We start from the raw sequence: 23,656 nt of genomic DNA, 5'->3' as shown, positions 1-23,656 counted from the left end.
TCTATCTTCTGCAAGACTAATCCCTTTTGTGTCTAATTTGAATCCTAAATACAATACCTCTTTTTGGAAAAACTGACACTTTTGAATATTTAATTTTAATCCTGCTTGATCAAGTTCTTCGAGAACAGTATGAATATGTCGTAGATGGCTTGTTATATCCGGTGAGAAAATTAATAAATCATCTATGTAATGTACAACAAATTCTCCATGCCTATTTAAAATTGTGTGTAATGCGCGAACCAAAGCAGCGCATGCACTTTGTAGTCCAAATGGTACTACCCTAAATCGGTACACCACTCCGTCGATAGAAAAAGCGGTATAATTTCGACACTTTTCTGCCAAAGGTATTAACCAAAAACTGTGTTTCAAATCGATTTTGGAGAAAATGTGTGATCCTGTGATTCGTCCAAAAATGGCTTCTATGTTCAAAGGCGCTTCGTATTGCGCGATTGTGTGCGAATTAATGTTTCTTGCATCTAAACATAATCGCAAATCACCATTTGATTTTTTTACGCATACTATCGGGTTGATATATGGAGAGTCACATCTTTCGATCACCTTGTCTTTGATCATATTTTCAATTTCCTGTCCGACGCTTTGCCTGTATTTATACGGGATTGGATAAGTTTTTGATTTAAAATTTTCTAAGTTTTGAACTTTAAAAGAATGTTCATAATTTTTAGCCACTCGGCTTTCTTCATTAATAAGATCTCCATAATTTTCTAAAATCTTCTCTATTTCCTTCTCCATGTTTTCTCCACATATTATTTTTCTTTCATCCTCAGTTTCTTCACATGTGTTCACTGTCCGTATTACTTCTTCACAAAATTCTGGATTCTCGTCCATAATTGCCATTTCTTCTCTGTCCTCTTCCGTTATTTCTTCTTCTATTTTTTCTTTATCTTTAATTTCTATCTGGTATTCCGAGCACCATGTTTCGGCTCCTTCCATTTTTCTGCTTATAGCTTCCTTTTTTTCCTGCTTTCTTTTCGAACTCTGTTTCTTTTTTTTTATTCTCTTTTCCTCTTCGGATTGATTTTTTTCTTGAGCTTTCGATTTATCCTCTACCGTCATATTGATTTCTTTATGTTTTTCTTGTCCATTTATCCTTTCAGAAAATTTTCTCCTATCTGTTTCCTTTTCTTCTTCTATGTTGTCTGGTTCTGCTCTGATTTCCAGTTGATTTTCCGAAAAATTGATGGTGATATGTTTTTCACTCAATTCATCAATTCCCGCTATCATATCATGATTTAGATCTTCGATCACCACACATTGCATAATATAGAATTGGTCTCCCACTCTGATCCGTACTCCTAAACCTTCATTTACTGTCGTCAATTTTTTATTATTTGCACCCACTAAAGCAACCCTCGGAATCTTATACACAAATCTGTCCATATTTAATTCTTTTACTAGTTTTTTATTGATTAACGAAATTTCCGATCCAGAATCAATCAGAATTTTAATCGCTTTATGTTTTATAAATGCATCTAAAAAAATTAGACTGGAATTAGAATTTTGTTTTTCGTTTCCCGCCAACTGTATAAACTCTCTCGGGTGACAAAATATACCGGAGAGTTTTTTACTTTTGTTTAGTGGATGCCTTATTGAAAATCCTGTCTGGATTCATTGAATACTTCTTCTTCCTCCTTTTCTATTGCCACATGATTCATCTCTCTTCTGTTTTGTCGTTGGAATCTCTGATTATTTCTATCGTCCCTTTGTTCGTTCGTATTCCTATTCGGAGGATTTTGTGCATCTCTATTCCTGTTGTGATTTTCATTTGTTCTATTTTGTGTATCATTCCGGTTATCGTAATTTTGTTGTCTATTGTAATTATTGTAATTTCTCGGCCTATATTCGTTTGTTGATCTGGGATGTCGGTTTCTCTGGTCATAATTTGATGAATACCTTCTTTCCGCTCCATTATATTGGTCATGTTTTCTTCTATTTCTCATTTCTTTTCTTTTCGCTTCTTTTAATTGAAGGAATTGGCACAAACTATCAATATCTTGATAATTTCTCAAAATCACGTGATCTTCCAACGTTTCCTCAAAATGTCTGCTGATCATTTCTACCAGCTGTTCGGTAGAATATTTGTATTCTAGATATTTTGAATTGTTATATATCTGCAAAGCATATCTTTCTTCAGATATTCCCATTTTTTCGTGATATTTTCCATTCTGTAGCTCTTGGTTGATTTCTCTCTGTTTATTTTTCCCCCAGAAATAGTTGAGAAATTTATTTTCAAAATCTGTCCAATTTTCAAACTCATCTTCCTTGCTTTCATACCATAACGCTGCTCCTTCTTTCAAATGGTTTCTAATTGTTTCTTTGCAATCTTAAAAATATCTAATATGTTGTAATTTGGTTTTCAAATTTTTAACAAACGGTACTGGGTGTGTTTTCCGAATATCCCCGCCAAATTGTATTTTCGACTCGCTTGTTCCATGGATGATGACTTCTTTTCTCTCTACCCCTCTTAGTTCAATTTCTGCCATTTGTTTTTCATTTTGCTTTAATCTTCTTTCTATTTCCTTCCTGTCTTCTTGTAGCGCCATTTCAAATTTTTCTTCTAACTGTTCTAATTCCTTTTTCTGGACAGTCTTACTATCTTTCATTTTAGTTTCTATTTCTTCTCTCTGCATCTCTAGTTCCTTTCTCTGGCAATTTTGTATCTCCTTCATTGTATTTTGGATATCTTTAATCTCTGTCTCTTGTTTTGCATTCTTTATGGTTATTTCTTCTATCTGTTGTATCAGTTCTTTCTTTATCCCCTCAACACATCCTTTAATTTCTTGTTCATAGTTTTCCAAACGCTTCTCTATATTCCTGTTATTTAGTTCTATTGCTTGCCTTGTTTCCCGTTGGTTTTCTTCCATTGTTTGTTTCGTTTCTGCCATTGTTTGTTTTGTTTCATCCATTTTTTGTGATGTTTCTTGTTGGTTTCTATCCATTTTATCCATTTTCTTTGATGTTTCATTCATTGTTTGTGTCTGTATTTGCATCATTGCTAATAATTTTTCCAGCATTCCTGTTTCTTTTCTTTCCTCCATTATTGTGGCATTTCCTCCTTATCCGATCCTTCATCAATAATTGTTTCCTCTTCTATCTTATCCTCTTTCCTTTCTTGCGTTTTACTTTGACTCCTTGTGGTCGACATGTTGTTTCTTTTCGTTACTGTTTTTGTCCCCGCCAAATGTGAAATTTTACAACACTCTATATGTTTCAGAACACGATAATATTTCTCCCCAAATGTATTAAATTTTCACGACAAATATCAAATATGCAATCAGTAAAATTCAAATAATTCAAAATAAATATCAAATGTATGATTGGTAAAGAAAATAAAATCAAATAATTCAATAGCAGTAAATATCCACTAACTACGATCAATCAATAAATCAAATTTATATTCCCTGGAAAAATTGTCAAAATACTTTCAAATTCAAATTCCCTCAATGTTATATGTTTTTATCTCTGGATTACCTGTACTTATTCCAGATCTCTTTCCCTTCCTTCAAATGTAAAGCTGCGATATTTTCAAGCCCCACGTTTTGGAAGCCAGTTATTATGATTTTTATAGTCTTGGTGCGCCAAGCAATAATTAGCTAATTAATTTTTTTTATTAATTAAAATTATTTAAATGATATGATTATGACTCTATCACAATTTTTAATTCTTTTATCTCAGGGTTAAATTCGTGCTTCAATATCTATGCTATTACATGTGAAAGGTAAGGTCCAGAGAATACCGGAATAATAAAAAACACATATGATCTAACACTATATATTGAAATAAAAATAATGAAATAATTCACACTCAAAAGTTTTCAATAAACAAATCTCATATAAGGATTCTCAAAATTTTGTTCTCCGTACGTGAACAATCAAAATTAATGGTACAAACAATATTAATTGAAAACTCAAAATCCAAACTATTCTAACTCTCCTAATCAAAATATTTATATCCTTTCTAAATTACGTGTAAAAATTGTGTTATCAATAAAAGAAAAAAACTGCAGAAACAAAATATCTCTCTCTGATGATGAGTGGTCCAAATCCTTGTTCCTTGTAGACTATATTATCTCCTCTCAACCGCTCCCTATGTAATCAGCAATCGTACAACAGATTGTTGCAAGTATATCGTCTTTAATGATCTCCTTCAAAAGCACAAATCATTCAAATTATGATAGCCTTTCTCCTCTCGATAAACTGAATCTCTCGTTGGCCCGAGTGAAAAATGACTCTTGGAATATCTTCTCTTTACGATAAACTGAATCTCTCGTTGGCCTGAACAGTGACTCTTGGAATATAAGTAGGAAAATATGACTTACAATATTTTGCTGCTCCAGCTTCTGTCAGATACACTAACTCCACAAAAACTCACTAACATTCAACACTACTGCTTGCTACCTCTCAGGAACCGCCAGAGAACAATCCTTGTTCCTCTTACAGATTTGGAAAACCAACTGACTGCTATCTTTTCTCTCTCCTCAATCTCGCTAAACTTTCTCCCACACACTTATCCCACCTTTTTTAATCTCCGCCAATCACAACTCGTCACAATTCCCCCATTTCTTCATTTCGATAACAAACAAATTTTTACCTATAATTATAAATTTCCTAAAACTTATTTACAAATAATATTTTTCTATAAATCTTAAAACTAACAAAAACCTCTTTCTAAAATATCTTCTATTGTCTTTAATCACTGCACTAATGCATTTGTAAAAACCCGTTTCAATTTGTCTTTTGTTTCACTTAAACTTATGCGGGTCACTCAAGTTTAACAAAGAAATGATTGATGTAAAGCTTACATTTTGTTTGGTACAGGTAATTCAAGGCTTTAATAACTTTCCTTCTCCGAAATGTTTGTTGGATATTATCCTACTTATCTGAATTATTTTAATGTTTTTGAACTTTGAAATATTTTTAAACAAACCAATATTTTTCTCGATTTTACATATCATAACAATATATATATATATATATATATATATATATATATATATATATATATATATATATATATATATATTCCGGTGTATTTCCTTCCGTAAGTTAAGGAAACACCAAATACATGCCGTTTTATTGTCGCATATATTCCACATATAGATATGCATATTTGATTGGTGCACACAATCCTTTTTCTATTAATTTTGGACTCTAACCAGTCATATTTTTATTTCTACGACTCTAGTGAGTCGTATTTTACTATTTGTTGCTACTTATTCTTTCTCAAACTCATTGACTTGTGATATTTCTCGAAGGAGATCACACACTTGTCTCTTGATACCACATATCTTGTACATTTGCATTCATATCGCAAGAATAAGAAGGTAGAAACATGGTAGACACCCGCACTACCTCCAGGTCCAATTCCCAGGACCGTAAGAAGTCCGCTGAGCCAGATACGGGCCATTCTAGCCCGATCGACGCCTCTCGGCAACATTTTGTACCCCCCTGTATATGTAGTTAATTAAATCTGTATGTTTTGAACCATTTTTTAGTTAAATTGTGTATTTGCTTTTGTCCAATTTTCGTTAAATCAAGTTTTAACTGCTACGATTTTTATTTTCACTTTATAAAATTTCGTTGAAATATTTTCGTCTATCTTGTGAGATCCAAATAATACGTATTTGGAATGTTTAAAGTGCGTATTTTTCTTAGATAATCTAAGGCATTTTTATGGTCCTATTTCGAATGAATAATCGTCTGTTTTTTCCCGGACTCATTTAAAGTAAACATTTCATAAAGAGAAATTTTGTTTACGTTCATGAAGTAAGTAATATATTTCGTTTTTCTTTTTTTAGTGTTTAGATTGATTGAAACCTTGAATTTATTCGGGCTAATATGTCTCAACAATTTGTATAGTCCTCAATTCTTTTTCCTTGCAGTTCAGTCTTATTTGTTGATAGAACCATAATAATTATATTTCTCAATGTGTTTATTTTAAATAAACGAAATGGCTCTTAGCGTTTGTTATTTGAAAAATGAATTAAGTGAATTTTATTTCTTGACCTTGATTCATGGTTTCTATTTACAGAAACAACTGGGAATTATATCTATATACAGGCTGTCCCGAACTAACTAATTTTAAAATGTGTTATTTGGATTTTTGCAGAATACTTACGCGAAATATTTTTTTGCGAGGATTTGAAGTTGAGTTCTTTGATCTTGGATGTTTGTAATACGTTTAGTCCGTTATCTGTTAAATTTTCTTTTTAATTTGTCTTTCGTTTATTTTAAAAATTTATTTTTTCATAGTTTAACTCTTTCGTACTTTGAAAAGAAAATTTTATTTCCTGAAAAGGAAAATGCTTTCTATATTTTGCAGTCCATTGTTCTTTTGTTTTGAATGTATAAGGAAGTAATGATATGACTTCGTTTCTCTCTGCCTAAGGCGTCTTTGTTGAGAATATAGAGCGGAAATATTGATATTTTCCTTCTGTTATGTTAATTTTATGTCTTTGTGTGGTCAGATGTAGTAGAAGTATGTTTTTGGTACTGGAACTTATTGTTATTTGTGGTTTTATCTTTTTCTTTTCTCGAGATGTCCTGTAGGACGTACAGGCACGTGACCTGTATTATTGTATCTTGAGTTATTTGTGTTGGTGTCAGACTACTGGTATATCCAGCAGCTTTCTTTTTTTTTGTCGTTGACATTTTTGCGGTCTTCTAATAGGTTATTAGACCACATATATCTTTTTGCTTTGAGACTTTTGGCTAAGGCTCAAAAGCTTTCATTTATTATCTTGTGTTCACGATATGGTACAAGTGAAGGTTGAAGTAGTTTGCTGTTGTCTATTGTGACTCTTTGTATAAACAGAGGTGAAACAACCCGCTGCCGCCTATTGTGAATTTATCTTTTATCTTTATGTCGACGTTAAGACCACGTTTGTTTAACAATTGAGATAGTTCTGGTACTACCGTTAAATGACCCACTGAGAATTAAAAGTTAATATTATTTTGACTCTGTTAGAGTTCTGCTAAAGAATGGTAAACATTTCTTTGTGATTTGTATGACGACCATATTGGATTCAATTAGGTGTCAAAAATGTTTTACTGTTCAACTTTTTTTTTGTTGTGGTGTGTTACATCCAACATCACGATTTTTTATTATTGACGATGGACTGTAATATTTTTCTATTTCTTTGGAAGATTGTAATGATTCTTCCGTTCCTTTTAAGTCTTATCGTAAGTTTTTGTTTCGTGGAAGACTCTTACGATTTTTTTGTTTCTTTTGGAAACAACAGTTTGAAACTGAACTATTTGTGTAGCGATTGTGGCTTGTATGCCATATACCCATTTTCTTTCTTCTTCTCCAAGATTGTGTATTAACGGTTTGGATTTATTTTCTTCTTTTGTCCTTCTGGAAGTTTCTTGCTTGGAAATTTTCCGCTGTGATCAATCCCAGAGGATATTCTTATGGAACTATTGGCCATCCTGTCTTTCTTCTTTTGCGTTAGTTTAATTTTCAACCAGTGGTTGGAAATTCATTCATTGCTTGACTGTCATAGTCAACTTTATTATTGTTTGATGCTATTTAGGTTGTCTACCTAGTGGATAACCATAGCGAAACTTGCTAAAGCTACTTAGTAGGCCACCCGCCTTTGTTGAGCTGGAAGCATCCCTCTTTTCGCTCCCAGAAACTTTAACACTGGTCTGTTACACACTTTTGGTTAGGCTAGAACCATATTTATAGAAATCTGCCATTGGTCGTTGTGCCTAATAGCCAACGAACTGTACCTGATGTCGATTCATCAAATCGAGCATCCAGTTTAATTTTGCATGTAAATATGTCGTGATTTTTGTTTATATTTTTTTTTGTTTTATTCAGACCTAAAACTTATCTAAGTCAGTGTTTCGTCGGATAATTCAGATTTGTCTGAAACCGAATAAATCGGTTTTCTTAAATTTTTAATACCTTTCTTCTAAAATGTTCAGTCCATTCTTAATTTTTAATTTTTTAGTTGATTCCCTTTACGCCTTGCGTACTTAATCTTTGCTACTTTCTCCAGCGACTATTCAACCCCTCCGTGGCCCGTGTACAGGAAGAGTTGCGCTAACGCGAACTTTATCCTGGAGAGGATTCGTTTCCTTTCCAAATTTTTTTGGCGTGGGGTCAGTACAGCACTGATACCCTAGTACTTAGTACATCGAATACCACTTTGCTTCGGCAAATCTGTCCCTTAGTGCTTCTTTCCCTTCAGGAAGTTGACACGTTTCAATTTTTTTTGAGCTGTCTCGACAACCCTTGTTTTATGTCGGCGGTGTTGACTATTAGTCAGGGAGCATCCTGCTATAGTCAAGTGGATTAGTGGACCTATCCCTATTCCAATTAATAATTTTGTGTATCTCAGATGTTGTCGCAAAGAGACGAGCCTCTGGAAGTAGTGTAGGAGACTCCGCACGTCGATCTCCAGAGCAATTCAGTTTTTCTCGCACCCCAGTTCGTTGAACTGTTTTACTTTTTATTATTATAATTTTGATCATTTATTGTGTTCAATATGTCTATATATATGTATATATGTCGTATTTCTTTTCGACATAAATTTTATTTTTATCTTATCTTATTCTACTTCGGTATTATTCTCTCTCTAGTTTGTATTGATCGAGATCTTGAGTTTATGCTACCCCGACCAAGAACCTATATTGATTTTAAGGGTGTTTGCAAAATTTAATCTCATTTTATTTTTAGAATGCCTTGGTAGAATGTGATATTTTTATGCTTATGTTAATTTATATTACAATAAATTGTACATACCTTTAGTTGTCTTCAAGTGGATACAAAATTCAATTTATCATATTTTACGGATTTATAAATCCAAGTAATTTTTTTGGTATCTATACCAAAGATATCAAGATTCCTCTGTCTAGTTACCAATGATAGTTCATTATAGTATCTGTTCATTTTGCCTAAGTTTTACTCTTAGTGTGCAGACCTTCGAATTTCGACTCTCTATTCGAAACCCCCCAAAATAATGTTTGAAAAGATTATTGCTGTCTAACATCCTATATTCTGAATGGCCAGACACTGAGGAAGGCTAGGGATGAAGTAAGCGGATTCCCGCTAGTTGACTCGTCGGAACGATAAGCCATTCATAATTGTATTTCAGTAATAAATCTAGAATAACAGCCTCCCGCGTCAGGAAACTTTTTTTAGTTCTACAATACTTGTTTAGTTATGTAATCTAGAATTATTTAGATCCTACCCGAAGTTAACCCTACCCGAAGTTGACCTACCGATGTTGTCCCTATTATAGGCGGATGATACACGTTAGTTATCACAAATTCTAGTTGTCATACTAATAACTAAACATCAGCCTTTTTTGTTTCTAAATATAGATGTGTCTTACAGAATTCTGATGTCTACCTTTCCCAGTAAACTTATTAAGGCATGTCTTCGTAGAACTTTAATGTACCCAATTTTGAACTATTAGTAACTCTTTCCCTTTCTCTGCGTATTTCTAAATGTGTCTATAATGACGCGCTGCGTTATTACCTTATGTTATTCGTGGATTAAGTCATAGATGAAAGACTCTATGCTTCCGAACAAACGATGACACATTTGTATTTTGTATCTTATGGCGTTAATGATACGATTGTATTATTATTCTTATGTTATTCGTGGATTAAGTCATAGATGAAAGACTCTACGCTTCCGAACAAAGATAACATTATTTTTTTTTGTGTTTTATTGTGTTAGGTCTCATAACGATTACGCAGTAAATTATCTGTTTTGTATCTTGGTGACAACACTAGTATGTTTTGCTATATATTACTTATGAAATTTCAAATGGTAATGTCTCAATTATATTATTTCGATTGAATGCGAGCATTTGGTCTCAAATAATGATTTGTAGATATGTTTTGTTTTATTCCGCTTTGTTCATGATATTGGTTATAGGTGAAATACCCTATGTATTTTGAGAGTGAGAATGCACATATTTTTTTTTGTTTACATTTTTATAGTTGAGTCATTTCTATGCGTTCTGTTTCGCTTTGTTCTGAAATCTTTGAGTTGTTCCCACGTGAGTTGTGAAAGAAGGATTCTGTGAGTCCAGATTGTAGCTACATTTGTCCATTCTGTTTGTCTTACCTCTCCGTATATCTATTTCCACTTTTGAAAAGGTTAGTATGGTGTGCCACCATGCCTAGTCCGATTCCACGCTGGTACCCAGTTGAAATCGTGGGGAGGGCTGTGTAACCGTTTCAAAAGATTTAAAAGAAAATCATTATAAATTTCGATTATATTTTTTTTAAATAAAACTAGTAACCCCATCTATCTGTCAAGTACCTACCTGTAGCCGACTCAAGGATTCTTCTGTAATTCCCAAATATATCCGGTAGATGAGCATATTTTTCAACTTGTCTCTCACGCCCAATTTCCAGAGAGCGCAAGAATAGCATCTCGCCCTTTCCTGTTAAGAACGTCCAACCGTTAAGACGTATTTCCAAAGTGGGTCTCATTTCAGAGGTGAGCTAAGCAATCCTTTTCTTGTTCATATTTCAGATAAATATTTATTTTTTTAGACCTTTATTGGAGAGGCTATAATGCTGATATTTTTCTGATACATTGTCGCAAGATAATATTGGTATGGAGTTATTCCAGATCATGGCCCAGTAGCAGTATCTTTTTATGGAATACCTAACCCCTCTTATCTAGGATGGTGGTGGATTGATATAAGACGTAGCCGAATCAATGGTTTATTTGGTGACTGTTTAAATAAGGCAAGAAACAGAGCAGATTAAGGTTGTACCAATTTTTATTATACCTACTTTCAAGACAACGGAAATGATTATGAACTCAAAAAAAATGAAAATATAGTGAAGTGTTCTAATTTTATTTAAAGGTTTATTTTCTTCATTATTCCTAGTTGATAAATAACTATATTATTTTCAATGTAAACAAATTTCGAAATTTGGGGTTAATATATATATATATATATATATATATATATATATATATATATATATATATATATATATATATATATATATATATATATATATATATATATATATATTGTGACGATTGGGGTTTATAGAAAATAATTTATAAGTTATATACTACATAATATTAGATATAAAAAAGTATTTGATTATTTTAAATAAGTTATATACTAGAGAATTTAATAAAAATATATTTATGTGAGGGCATTTTTAATAAATTAGCATAATAATTGTAAAAAGTTGTATTTTAATATTGTAAATATATATAAGTGAGCCATGTGCTTAGGCAACCAAAAATACTCTCGGAGATTGACAGATATTTATACTCTGAAGTGACGTTTAAAAATATTTACGAATATAAAGTGGGTTATAATAATATATTGTTTGAAATGTGTATTTTATTAAATTAGAATGTTAAGTTACTAATTTAATTATATATTCTGATCTGAAAAGCCTAAATGTAAACAAAATTATTAATAGAAAAGAATGGAATTCTCTGGATCTCCGGAGATGGCCATGTTTGCGAAATGGTTTGTTTCAGAAAATTCATACAAGTATGAAATAGAACAAATTGGAACATGATCTCTTACGAGATGGTTCTAGAATGTCCAAAAGATATAAATACCCGTGATTTGGATTCAAGATGGCAGTTTTTTGAAAGTTTTTAGTCAGAAAAGTTGTAGATAGTGCAGTCAGAAGAGTTTTTGGCAGTTTTTGAAAGTTTTTAGTCAGAAAAGTTGTAGATAGTGCAGTCAGAAGAGTTTTTGGCAGTTTTTATTCAGAAGAGGCAGTTTTTATTCAGAAGAGGCAGTTTTTGAGTTTTTAGTCTGAAGTCAAGCAGTTTTTAAGTTTTTTAGTCAGAAGTCAAGCAGTTTATTATGAAAGTTAGTTAGAGTCAGTGAATCAAGTACAAATAGTCCAATAGTTTAATATAGTGAGTTAAATGAAGATTAAAAATTATGCATATAATTTAATGCACATTTATAATTATACACAAATAATTATTGAAGATAAAAAAAGGTATATTGGAAGAAATTAAATTATATTATGGTTGGAGATTAGTATAAATCAACTTATAATAATTGGATATTGGTATATTGAAAAGAAGAATAAATATAAATGCTGTTTGCTGGTTTGGTTGGTGGTGTATAGATGCTGGTGAAGAAAAATATATCTTAAATTGGTAGAAGCTGATAATTGAAAAAGTAATTTCACAAAAAACAAGGATAACTGAAGTACGAAGACATTCAGTGGTGATTAGAATCTATATACTTAGTGGAAAATAGTTCATTTAGGCATTCAGTGAAAGAAAGGTACAAAAATTTGTTAATATAATTTAGTTAGTGTCATAACAATTTCAATTTTGAAGATATTTTGTTTAAATTTTAGATTGTCTATAGAATTTAATTAGTTTTATAAGAATATCAGTTTAAAGATAGTTTATTTTAAATTTACATTGACTAAGTTAGATATATATGTGTGTTTCATAATAGTTATAATAAAGATAATTTAAAAAAGTACTTACAAGCTAATTCTTTGAGAACCGCGATAAAAACCCTATATATTATTAAAAATACTCATTGCTCATCATTCAAACAAAAAACACATCATAACAATTTGGCACCCAACGCGGTGGCTCTCTATTTAAAAGAATTAGTTTGGGAAGATAAGTGCTCTCATATAAGTAAATTAATTATCAGTAGAAAAAAAAAATTATAGATTTTATTTCTAATTATATTTGAACAAGTAAAGTCTCAAAATGTCTCAAGGAAAGAAAGGTACAAGAAGCAAAAAGAATGAAGAAGATGTGGAAGTAGAAACACAACCTATACAAGAGGAGAGTTTAGTTCAAGTTCCACAAGATACTGCAGAAATGAATCCAGAAAGAGAGGAAAATGTCAATATGGCAGCTTTGATGTCATTAATGATGCAGATGAAGAAGACAATGGAAGAGAATTCAAAAGAAATCAAAGAAGACATGAAAAAAATGGAACAGAAAATGGAAGAGAATACGAAAAAAATGGAAGAGAATTCAAAAGAAATCAAAGAAGACATGAAAAAAATGGAACAGAAATTGGAAGAGAATTATAGAAAATTAGAAAAGAAAATAGAAGATAATAATAATAAAATTGTAAAACAAATGGATAAAAAACTTGAAGCTGCAGAGAAAAAAGTAGCAAATGAAATAAAAAGTATACGGAATGACTACAAGAAAAGGATAGACAATGAGAGGACAGAAGTAAAGAGGATTATTCAAGATAATAAGATAGATATAGAACAGAAAATAGAGTTACAGAAATGTAACTTAGAAATAAAAATTAATGAAGACAGGAGAAACACAGAAGAAAAATTAGACGATATACAACAAAATATCCAAATAAATTGTAATCAAATAAGAAATGTGGAACAGAGAATAGATGATATTTCACAAATGAGAGACATAGGGAGACCTTACTTAAATTTAACAAATGAGACTGGGATTAAATTCTCTGGTAATATAAAAAATTTGCATCCTAGAGTATACATAAATAGTTTAAAACATAAATTAAGATTTGTGAATAATATTAATGATATTAAAGATTATATTAGAATGACATTAAATGACAATGCAGCAACTTGGTTTGCTAGTATTGAAAATGATTTAGATAACTTTCAAACATTTGAAAATAAATTTTTAAATTATTATTGGGGTGAATTAGAGCAAGCAAAGTTTAGAGAAATTCTATATTTTGGAAAGTATAATCAAAATTTAAAATCAAATATGGTAGATTATGCATTGAAATTGATAACAGTTGCAAAATATTTAGAACCACCACTTAGAGAGGATGAAACAGTCTTAAATGTATCTAGACATTTTGATGCTGATGTTGTGCAAACCGTAACTGTACAAAATATTCAAACAATAGATAGTTTTATTAATTTTATTCAAAGAATACAAAGAGGCAATATGACAAGTAATAATAACAACAGAAAAAACAATAATAACTTTCAATATAATAAAAATGATAATCAACAATCATATAATAATTATAGATATGGTAATAGTTTACAAAATTTTAATAATAATAACAGTAATCCAAATAGACAGAACTTTAATAATAATACTAGTTATAATAGACAAAATTTTAATAATAATACTAATTATAATAGACAACATTTTAATAACAGTACTAATAATAATAGACAAGATTTTAATAATAGAAGAAATACAGAGCGACCTAACTATAACAGACAGGTAAATTGTGTTCGAAGGAATAGAAGCTGCGAAGACAGGGAACGAAGTAGTACAAGGCAGGAAAATGTGAGTAGAAGTCATAGTAGGGAAAGACATAGGACATCAGATCCAAGTGGTCAGATACAATCTGACAATTCTAATAATCAAAATTTTGTGCAGTAAACTTTCTGAATTACAAGTTAGGCCATTGCTATTATGAAAAACCTTCTGAATTTATTTCTTTAGATGAAGATAAAATTATTGAATCTATTAATTTAATTTATATAAATGCTTTGGCCAAAAATAAAATGATTAAGATTATGATAGATACTGGTTCAGAAAGTACTTTAGTCTCGGAGAATTTTATTTTTAATACATTAAAACTATCAGATATAATAAAGATTCCAAAAATTAAAATTATTGGTGCAAATAATAAGAAGTTGGGTGAAATTGATAAACTAGCCAATTTTAAAATTAATATTCTTAATAAAGAAATTAATATGCAAGGATTTATTGTCAAGGATTTATGTGTTGATATATTAATGGGAAATGATGAATTGGAAAAGAAGAAAGTAAAGATAGATTTTGAAGAAAAAATGGTAACTGTGGAAGGGCAAATAATTAAATTTATGCAGAAAGATGAGGTAGAAGAAGGAATAAGAGTTGATAGGATATTATTAAAAGAAAATAATGATATGTATGAAGAAGAAATGTATTTTGATGATAGGGAAATGTCCCAGAAGAATGTAAAGAATAATTATTGTAGTGAATATTTAAGGAATGGAAATTTTAAGCAGATGGATGCCTACGAGGCGGAGTGCGTAAAATTGGAAGCAAGGAATAATGAGTACATAATGAAGAATAATTTTATTTGTAAAGAAGAAGATATAATGAAAGTTTTAAATTGCCCTGAAGAATATAAATCAATAGTCATTTCCATATTGCAGCAACACAAGGGACTTGTCAATAAAGAAAATAGAATTGCACAAAATTATATCCATAGTATAAGAGTTAAGGAGGAAAAAGATTTTAAAACAAAATCATACCCAATACCATATAAATACAGAGAAGAAGTAAACAAAACAATTAATAATATGTTAGAAGATGGGATCATTGAGAAGGCAGACACACGTTTTATTAACCCCATAGTAGTAGTACGAAAAAGATCAGGTGAAATCAGGTTATGTTTGGATGCAAGGAATATTAACAAGATTACTGAAAAGCAATTTGAAGCACCAATGAGTATAGATGGAATATTAGGAAGAATTACAGGAATGTCATTTTTCACTAAAATCGATTTACAGCATAGTTTCTGGTTAATACCTCTAGAAAGAAAAAGTAGACAGTATACAGGATTTCAGATAGATGGAGTAGTATATCAATTCAAAGTAGTACCATTTGGACTTCAATCATCTTGCAGTGCTCTATGTAGATGTCTTCATGATATTTTGGATCAATATGAACATTTTGTAATTCACTACATTGATGATATATTAATTTTTTCTAAAACGGCTGAAGATCATGAGAAACACCTAAAAATTATAATAAACAAATTAGACAAAGTTGGACTAAAAATAAATAAAGAAAAATGTACATTTTTTCAAAAAGAAGTCATATATCTAGGTTATAAACTTAACACTAAGGGAATCGAAATGGATCCAGAACGGACACAAGTCATTCAGGAATATAAAACACCACACAATTTAAGAACTTTAAGAGGATTTATTGGAATAATTAATTATTATAAAAGGATGATACCAGATCTAAGTATAAAAGAAATTCCATTACTTGAACTACTGAGAAAAGGTGTAAAATGGAGATGGGATCAGAGAAGAGAACTAGCATTCCAAGAAATTAAAAACATTTTTCTGTCAAATTTGAAAATATACTATCCTGACTACACACAGCCATTCATATTAAGAACAGATGCATCAATAGAGAGATTATCAGGGGTATTATTACAAATACATGATGGGGTCGAATACCCAATACAATTCATTTCAAGAATTACAAAGCCACATGAAAAGGGTTACTCAGTTTCAGAATTAGAACTAGCAAGTATAATACACTGTGTCACAAAATTAAGATTTTATTTATTGGGTAATGAATTTACAATAGAAACAGATCACCAAGCTTTAACGTCTATATTAAATAACAAATATGGAAACAGTAGAATACATCGGTGGAGTCTAATACTTAGTGAATACTGCTTTGAAATCAAATACATTTCTGGAAAATCCAATATAGTGGCAGATGCTTTATCAAGGTTAGAAAATACATCACAAAAAGGGCAGCGAACAATAAAAATTGGATTAAATCAATTAGTAGAAAGTACTGGATTATATTCTAAAGAAGAAATTATAAGAGATCAGATCAATTTGAGTGAAAAACAAAAAGTCCTTAGGAAAGATGGAGTATATTATAAAATAATAAATGGCATAGAAGTATATGTAATAACTAGAACTTTAGCAAAGAAAATATTGAAAAATTTACATAACAATTATATGCATATTGGTTCAAGAAAGCTATGGATGCTATTTAGGAACAATTATTTTGCAAAGAATGACATAAGTATAGCAAAAGAAATTACTACCCAATGCCCAATATGTCAACTAAACAAAGAAAAGAATTTCAAAAACCAGAACACATATAAATCTAATGTTGTATATGAAAAGTTAAATACAGTTTCCATGGATTTTATTTCAAATTTAGTTCTCAGTCCAACAGGAAAAAAGCATATACTAGTGATAGTTGATTTATATACAAAATTTATTAAACTATATCCCTGCTCCAGAACAAATGTTAAAACATTAAAATTATATATTAATCAATTTTTCGAAGAAATAGGACCATTTAGAAATTGCATAATAGATAATGCTACATATTTTAACAACCAAAAATTTCGGACATTTTGTGAGAAAAAGGGAATCAACATTCATTTTACAAGTATCAGACATCCTCAGGCAAATCCTGCAGAAAGATATATTAAAGAAGTTATAAAATATTTAAGGATACTGTGCCAAAATCAACACGAAACTTGGCAGCAACATATACCACAAGTAGAGTATTTTTTAAATAATACACATAATTTGAATACAGAGGAAGTACCAGAATATTTAATGTTTGGCCATATAGGAAACAGAAAGTGGATTAGTGAATATAATCAGGATATGTTAGAACAAGTAATGCAGAAAGTGAATAACCGAATTAGGAGGAAAGCTGAAAAATATATCAGAAGACAAAATCGAAATATAAAAAAACCAATCACATTTCAAAAAGGAGACCTAGTGTTAATTCGTTCACTTAGAAAAAGTAATGTTAAAGAAAACCGTTGTAAGAAATTACAACCAATGTTTGAAGGTCCATATACAATTGAAAATCAGAATGGACTAAATAGTTATGTGTTAATAGATGCAGAGAACAGACTAAGAGGCATATTTCATATCAACGACATTTTTCAATATCATGAAGAGATTGAATAATATTTTCTATACCTTTAACACAAATATAATAACACTAATAACTTACTGATATATCCATTTTATTCAATAGACTTGATTTGTTAAATGGTAGATGGTAGATTTCATTATTTTGAATAAATTTGACATCATACTTGTTGAATTTTGTACATATGGAAATTGTTTGATACCCTAAAAATCATAATTTGGGGTTCGATACTATAATTGCTATAAAAATGTTTTTCTAATATAATAAAGTGGAAAAACTTACCAATTTATATTGATGAAAGTTATTTGAATGGAAATAATTCCTAGATTTTGTCTATAAATAAACAGAACACAATATCCATTATATTTTTAATTAAGGTTATATTTTATTCTCTGATATCGCATCCATTGCTCCATTTGACATGACAGTTTGACCATAGAATAGCCGAACTGTGCTCCGTTGTTCTCTGTTTTGACATAGACAGCGAACAGGGATGTATTTAACACATTTTAAATAAAAAAAAAAAAAAATTGAATTATTAATTTATTAAATTTAATAAGGTATGAGAAAATTAATATTTAAAAAAATAATAAGTAAATTATTTATTTTAAATATTATTTTTGGGGTATTGTGACGATTGGGGTTTATAGAAAATAATTTATAAGTTATATACTACATAATATTAGATATAAAAAAGTATTTGATTATTTTAAATAAGTTATATACTAGAGAATTTAATAAAAATATATTTATGTGAGGGCATTTTTAATAAATTAGCATAATAATTGTAAAAAGTTGTATTTTAATATTGTAAATATATATAAGTGAGCCATGTGCTTAGGCAACCAAAAATACTCTCGGAGATTGACAGATATTTATACTCTGAAGTGACGTTTAAAAATATTTACGAATATAAAGTGGGTTATAATAATATATTGTTTGAAATGTGTATTTTATTAAATTAGAATGTTAAGTTACTAATTTAATTATATATTCTGATCTGAAAAGCCTAAATGTAAACAAAATTATTAATAGAAAAGAATGGAATTCTCTGGATCTCCGGAGATGGCCATGTTTGCGAAATGGTTTGTTCCAGAAAATTCATACAAGTATGAAATAGAACAAATTGGAACATGATCTCTTACGAGATGGTTCTAGAATGTCCAAAAGATATAAATACCCGTGATTTGGATTCAAGATGGCAGTTTTTGAAAGTTTTTAGTCAGAAAAGTTGTAGATAGTGCAGTCAGAAGAGTTTTTGGCAGTTTTTGAAAGTTTTTAGTCAGAAAAGTTGTAGATAGTGCAGTCAGAAGAGTTTTTGGCAGTTTTTATTCAGAAGAGGCAGTTTTTATTCAGAAGAGGCAGTTTTTGAGTTTTTAGTCTGAAGTCAAGCAGTTTTTAAGTTTTTTAGTCAGAAGTCAAGCAGTTTATTATGAAAGTTAGTTAGAGTCAGTGAATCAAGTACAAATAGTCCAATAGTTTAATATAGTGAGTTAAATGAAGATTAAAAATTATGCATATAATTTAATGCACATTTATAATTATACACAAATAATTATTGAAGATAAAAAAAGGTATATTGGAAGAAATTAAATTATATTATGGTTGGAGATTAGTATAAATCAACTTATAATAATTGGATATTGGTATATTGAAAAGAAGAATAAATATAAATGCTGTTTGCTGGTTTGGTTGGTGGTGTATAGATGCTGGTGAAGAAAAATATATCTTAAATTGGTAGAAGCTGATAATTGAAAAAGTAATTTCACAAAAAACAAGGATAACTGAAGTACGAAGACATTCAGTGGTGATTAGAATCTATATACTTAGTGGAAAATAGTTCATTTAGGCATTCAGTGAAAGAAAGGTACAAAAATTTGTTAATATAATTTAGTTAGTGTCATAACAATTTCAATTTTGAAGATATTTTGTTTAAATTTTAGATTGTCTATAGAATTTAATTAGTTTTATAAGAATATCAGTTTAAAGATAGTTTATTTTAAATTTACATTGACTAAGTTAGATATATATGTGTGTTTCATAATAGTTATAATAAAGATAATTTAAAAAAGTACTTACAAGCTAATTCTTTGAGAACCGCGATAAAAACCCTATATATTATTAAAAATACTCATTGCTCATCATTCAAACAAAAAACACATCATAACAATATATATATATATATATATATATATATATATATATATATATATATATATATATATATATATATATATATATATATATATATATATATATATATATATATATATATTCATTTTCTCTATAACTAATTCTTAATTTAATACGATACAAAGATTTTTTGTTTATGATAATGTTAACATAAAATAATATTTTGGTATCCCTTTGGGATGACGTAACTTTTAATGTTTTCTTTTTGTTCATTACTAAAAAATAATAAAGAATAGTTTTCTTGTAAACTTTCAATAAATCTTAATTTTTTTTTGCTCGTCCCCTTCGAGGATAAACCAGGGGTGGCGTCCAATAATAAATTATAATTTCATATTATCTAATTGTGCTTGGATTTAAAATACGATATAGTTTCTATATGTTTATGAAAACCCCGCCCAACACTCTTCGACAACGAGCGATTCTGGCCTTGTATATATCATTGTAGCCCGGCAGTGTTACAATATATATGACCAAAGGAATCAAAACATGGTGTCAGGTGTGAAGGCTGCTAGTTTTCCCGAATTTTGAGTACGTAGAAGTGTTAATTAAGTTTGAAACCACGAGAAAAGAGTGAGGTTAGAAGCCCGCTAATCCAAAGATTTTCTGGTTGTTAGAGATTTTAACAATAATAATGGAATTTAAACCGCCTAGTCCATTATTTGAGCATCAAAGTCCAGCTAGTTATTGGCTTTTATGGAAACAGAAGTTTACAATTTACCTTATCGCAAGTGGGAAGAGTGCTTCAACAGAAGAAGTGAAAATTGCAAATCTTTTAAATTTCATAGGAGATGAGGGTGTTGATATTTATAATACATTTACAGAAGACCAACAGGCTACTCTCGACAAATTAATAGGTGCGTTTGATTATTATTTTTTGCCAAAAAAGATAGTTCCAATGGAAACCTTTAAGTTTCATAATCTTGTTCAAGGTAATGAACAATCTATAAACCAGTACCTGACTGACTTAAAGAAACAAGCAAGATTATGCGAATTTAAATGCACTAAAGCAACCTGTGGTGAGTCCTATGAAGATAGAATGATACGTGATCAGCTAATCATTAGGCTAAAATGTAATGAAAGTCAACTCAGACTCCTTGGAGAACAGGCTCTTACTACTGAAAAAATCCTTGAATATTGTAAGAGTATTGAGTTAAGCAAAGAGCATATTAAAGTTCTTACCAAAGAAGAAGATGTTAACTTTGTCAAGCAGTACAAACCATTGAAAAAACTATTGTGTAAGAAGTGCTGTTATGAACATTTTCCTAACAGATGTCCTGCTTTTAACAAGACTTGTGCTAGTTGTCAAGTTAAAGGTCATTTTGCAAAAGCTTGTCCTAATAGAAGTGAAGAAACATGTGAAGGTAGTAGTAAGAAGAACGCTGATCCACCTAGAGGAGAAAGAACTGTTAATACAGTCCAGGAGGCAGAAAATAAAGACAATTTGATATATGTATTGTAACGAAATTATTTTGCCTACCTTAGGGTAATATTATGGGGGTAGAAATAGGGGACAGAAACTAATGGGGGGAAGATAGGGCAAGCAAAATAATTGCAACATGTGCGAACGGCACTCAGGGGGTTGTTGGAGAGCTGGGGTCGTGGATAAGTTGAAATAAAATGGGTGTCAGATTGGGGTAGCTACCAAAATATGAAACAAAGGGGTTACTTACGTAAATCTCCTGGACAACTGGACAATTAATACAACAAGAAAGGGCTTCTAGCTATTTTACAGAAAAGGACGCCGCTTCGAAGAATCCTAAACTTGCTGGATTTAGGAAAAATATCCTAAAATAAAAAAATACGTAAAGGGTTAGGAGATTTCCAAAATAAATACAAACAAATCAAACGTTTATTTTTGTCTCAAACAAACAGTTATCAAACATATAAATTGCACAAAAAAATATACTATATAAATAGTTGCAAAATACAGAATAAAAAACTTACATGTGTCCGTTTACAAACTCCAGGAGTTGGAGATACTACAAAAACTTACAAATATTACCGCACAGAGATGAACCTTTTTTTAAAACAAATAAAACAAATAAATATCGAAAAAAATAAAGCTGTCTTATGTTAACATTAAATTAAAAAAAAAAACAATTAAAATGACAGCTAAGTTAAACCATAAAATTTACAATTTATTAAATATAACAAATCCTTTTAAATTTTAATGAAAGCAATTATTGTTTATCAAAAATAATGTCTATTTAATTTGGAAAAATTAAAATGTTAATTGTTACCTTAACTCACTGTTTCGCACCTAACTTTAAAAAAAAACTTAAACATCTATGGGACATCTATCTGGACATATTCTCCAACAGGGACAAAACAACCATTTCATTTACAGGATGTCCCCTCCAAGAGGGGACATCCTATATATATTATTATTATATATTTTCAAAATTTCTTTAGTGCCGGTGTACTGCACAAATCTTATGATGATTACTCTGTTCTAAACTGCCATTATGCAAATAGTATTATCACCTTAACCGGTCTTAAGACATAACACAAAAAAATTGAATCGACTCGCGATTCCTAATTACCCAAACATCTTTCTACTCTGACATCTCTTGCTTGACTCCTCAATGCCTTACATTTTACCAAATTCAACGCAAAATAAATTCCCCTCTTGACCTAAATCTAATACTGGTGTGGGCGATCCTTCTTACGTCCATAACATAAATTTCTTGTTTTTAAAACAGGCCTCAACTATGTTACAAAGCGACCCTCAAACAAACTACTTCCCAATATGAAGAAATAACACGTATTAAATTGATTTTTCTACCTCACAATGTATTTAGAGATTTGGGGGATTTGAATGTAAACAAATCGTTGTTCAGCGACAAAAAAATCTTGAAATATTATAATTAGAAATAACATGTACGAAATGGGGAATTTTAACTTCGTTGCAAACAAACAAACAGGGGCGTCTTTAGAAATTTTTAACATATAAATATTTCGTAGTAAAAAAATTTTAAAACGCTACAGTTACAGTATATGAGTGTCATTCCAAGAGTAAAAATTCATGGTATGAAACATTGATGGTAACTGGAAAAGAGGTAAAATTTAAATTAGATTCAGGTGCTGATATCAGCATTCTACCTAAGTATATTTTTGATTCTCTATCAAGTAAGTTTCTACTTAATAAAACATTAACAACCCTAGTTGCTTATGGTAATTTTAAATTCAAACCAGTAGGTGAAGTTTTTTTGGAATGTCAGTATAAAAATAGCTCCTGTAAATTAAAGTTTCTGATTGTTGATTTTAATGCTGAACCAATATTAGGCCTTAGCGATTGTATTAAATTTGACTTAATAAAAAGAGTAAATGCCATAGAAACCACCTTGCCAACTAAAAAAGAAGATATTTTGATAATGTTTAAAACGATATTTCAAGGGTTAGGTAGAATGCCAGGATATTGTAATATTGAACTTTCAGATGATGCTAAGCCAGTTATTCAGTATAGTAGAAAAATTCCATTGTCAATGCATGATAAACTTAAGGAGACACTAGATAGTTTGGAGGAAGACAAAGTTATTGAGAAAGTAGAGTATCCAACTGAATGGGTAAACAATTTGTTGATAGTAGAGAAAAACCTTCAAATAAACTAAGGTTATGTATATATCCCAAGCCACTTAATAAATTTATTCGTAGAGAACATTTTGCTATACCAACATGTAATGATATAGTAAGTAGACTTTCAGGAAAAAACATATTTAGTGTTATAGATATGAAAAACGGGTTTTGGCAAATTGAATTAAATAAAAAAAAGCTCAGATTTATGTACTTTTAGCACACCTTTTGGAAGGTACAAATTCAATCGCCTTCCGTTCGGAATTTGCTC

The 23,656-nt window shown here is 30.2% G+C and overlaps 2 protein-coding genes across 2 annotated transcripts; both read left to right on the top strand.

The window, feature by feature from the left end:
* The first annotated feature begins 20,443 nt into the window (after nucleotides 1-20,443).
* LOC140438765 (uncharacterized) lies at nucleotides 20,444-21,271 on the top strand. Its single transcript, XM_072528412.1, has one exon. The coding sequence runs from the start codon at nucleotides 20,444-20,446 to the stop codon at nucleotides 21,269-21,271; it is 828 nt and encodes a 275-aa protein (XP_072384513.1).
* Nucleotides 21,272-22,853: 1,582 nt separating this feature from the next.
* Nucleotides 22,854-23,423, top strand: LOC140438764 (uncharacterized). Its single transcript, XM_072528411.1, has one exon. The coding sequence runs from the start codon at nucleotides 22,854-22,856 to the stop codon at nucleotides 23,421-23,423; it is 570 nt and encodes a 189-aa protein (XP_072384512.1).
* The last annotated feature ends 233 nt before the right edge of the window (nucleotides 23,424-23,656 follow it).

This window comes from Diabrotica undecimpunctata, chromosome 4 (assembly GCF_040954645.1).
Source record: "Diabrotica undecimpunctata isolate CICGRU chromosome 4, icDiaUnde3, whole genome shotgun sequence".
Classification (NCBI taxonomy): Eukaryota; Metazoa; Arthropoda; class Insecta; order Coleoptera; family Chrysomelidae; genus Diabrotica; species Diabrotica undecimpunctata.
Note: the sequence above shows the minus strand (reverse complement) of the source record. Positions and strands in the feature narration are given on the sequence as shown.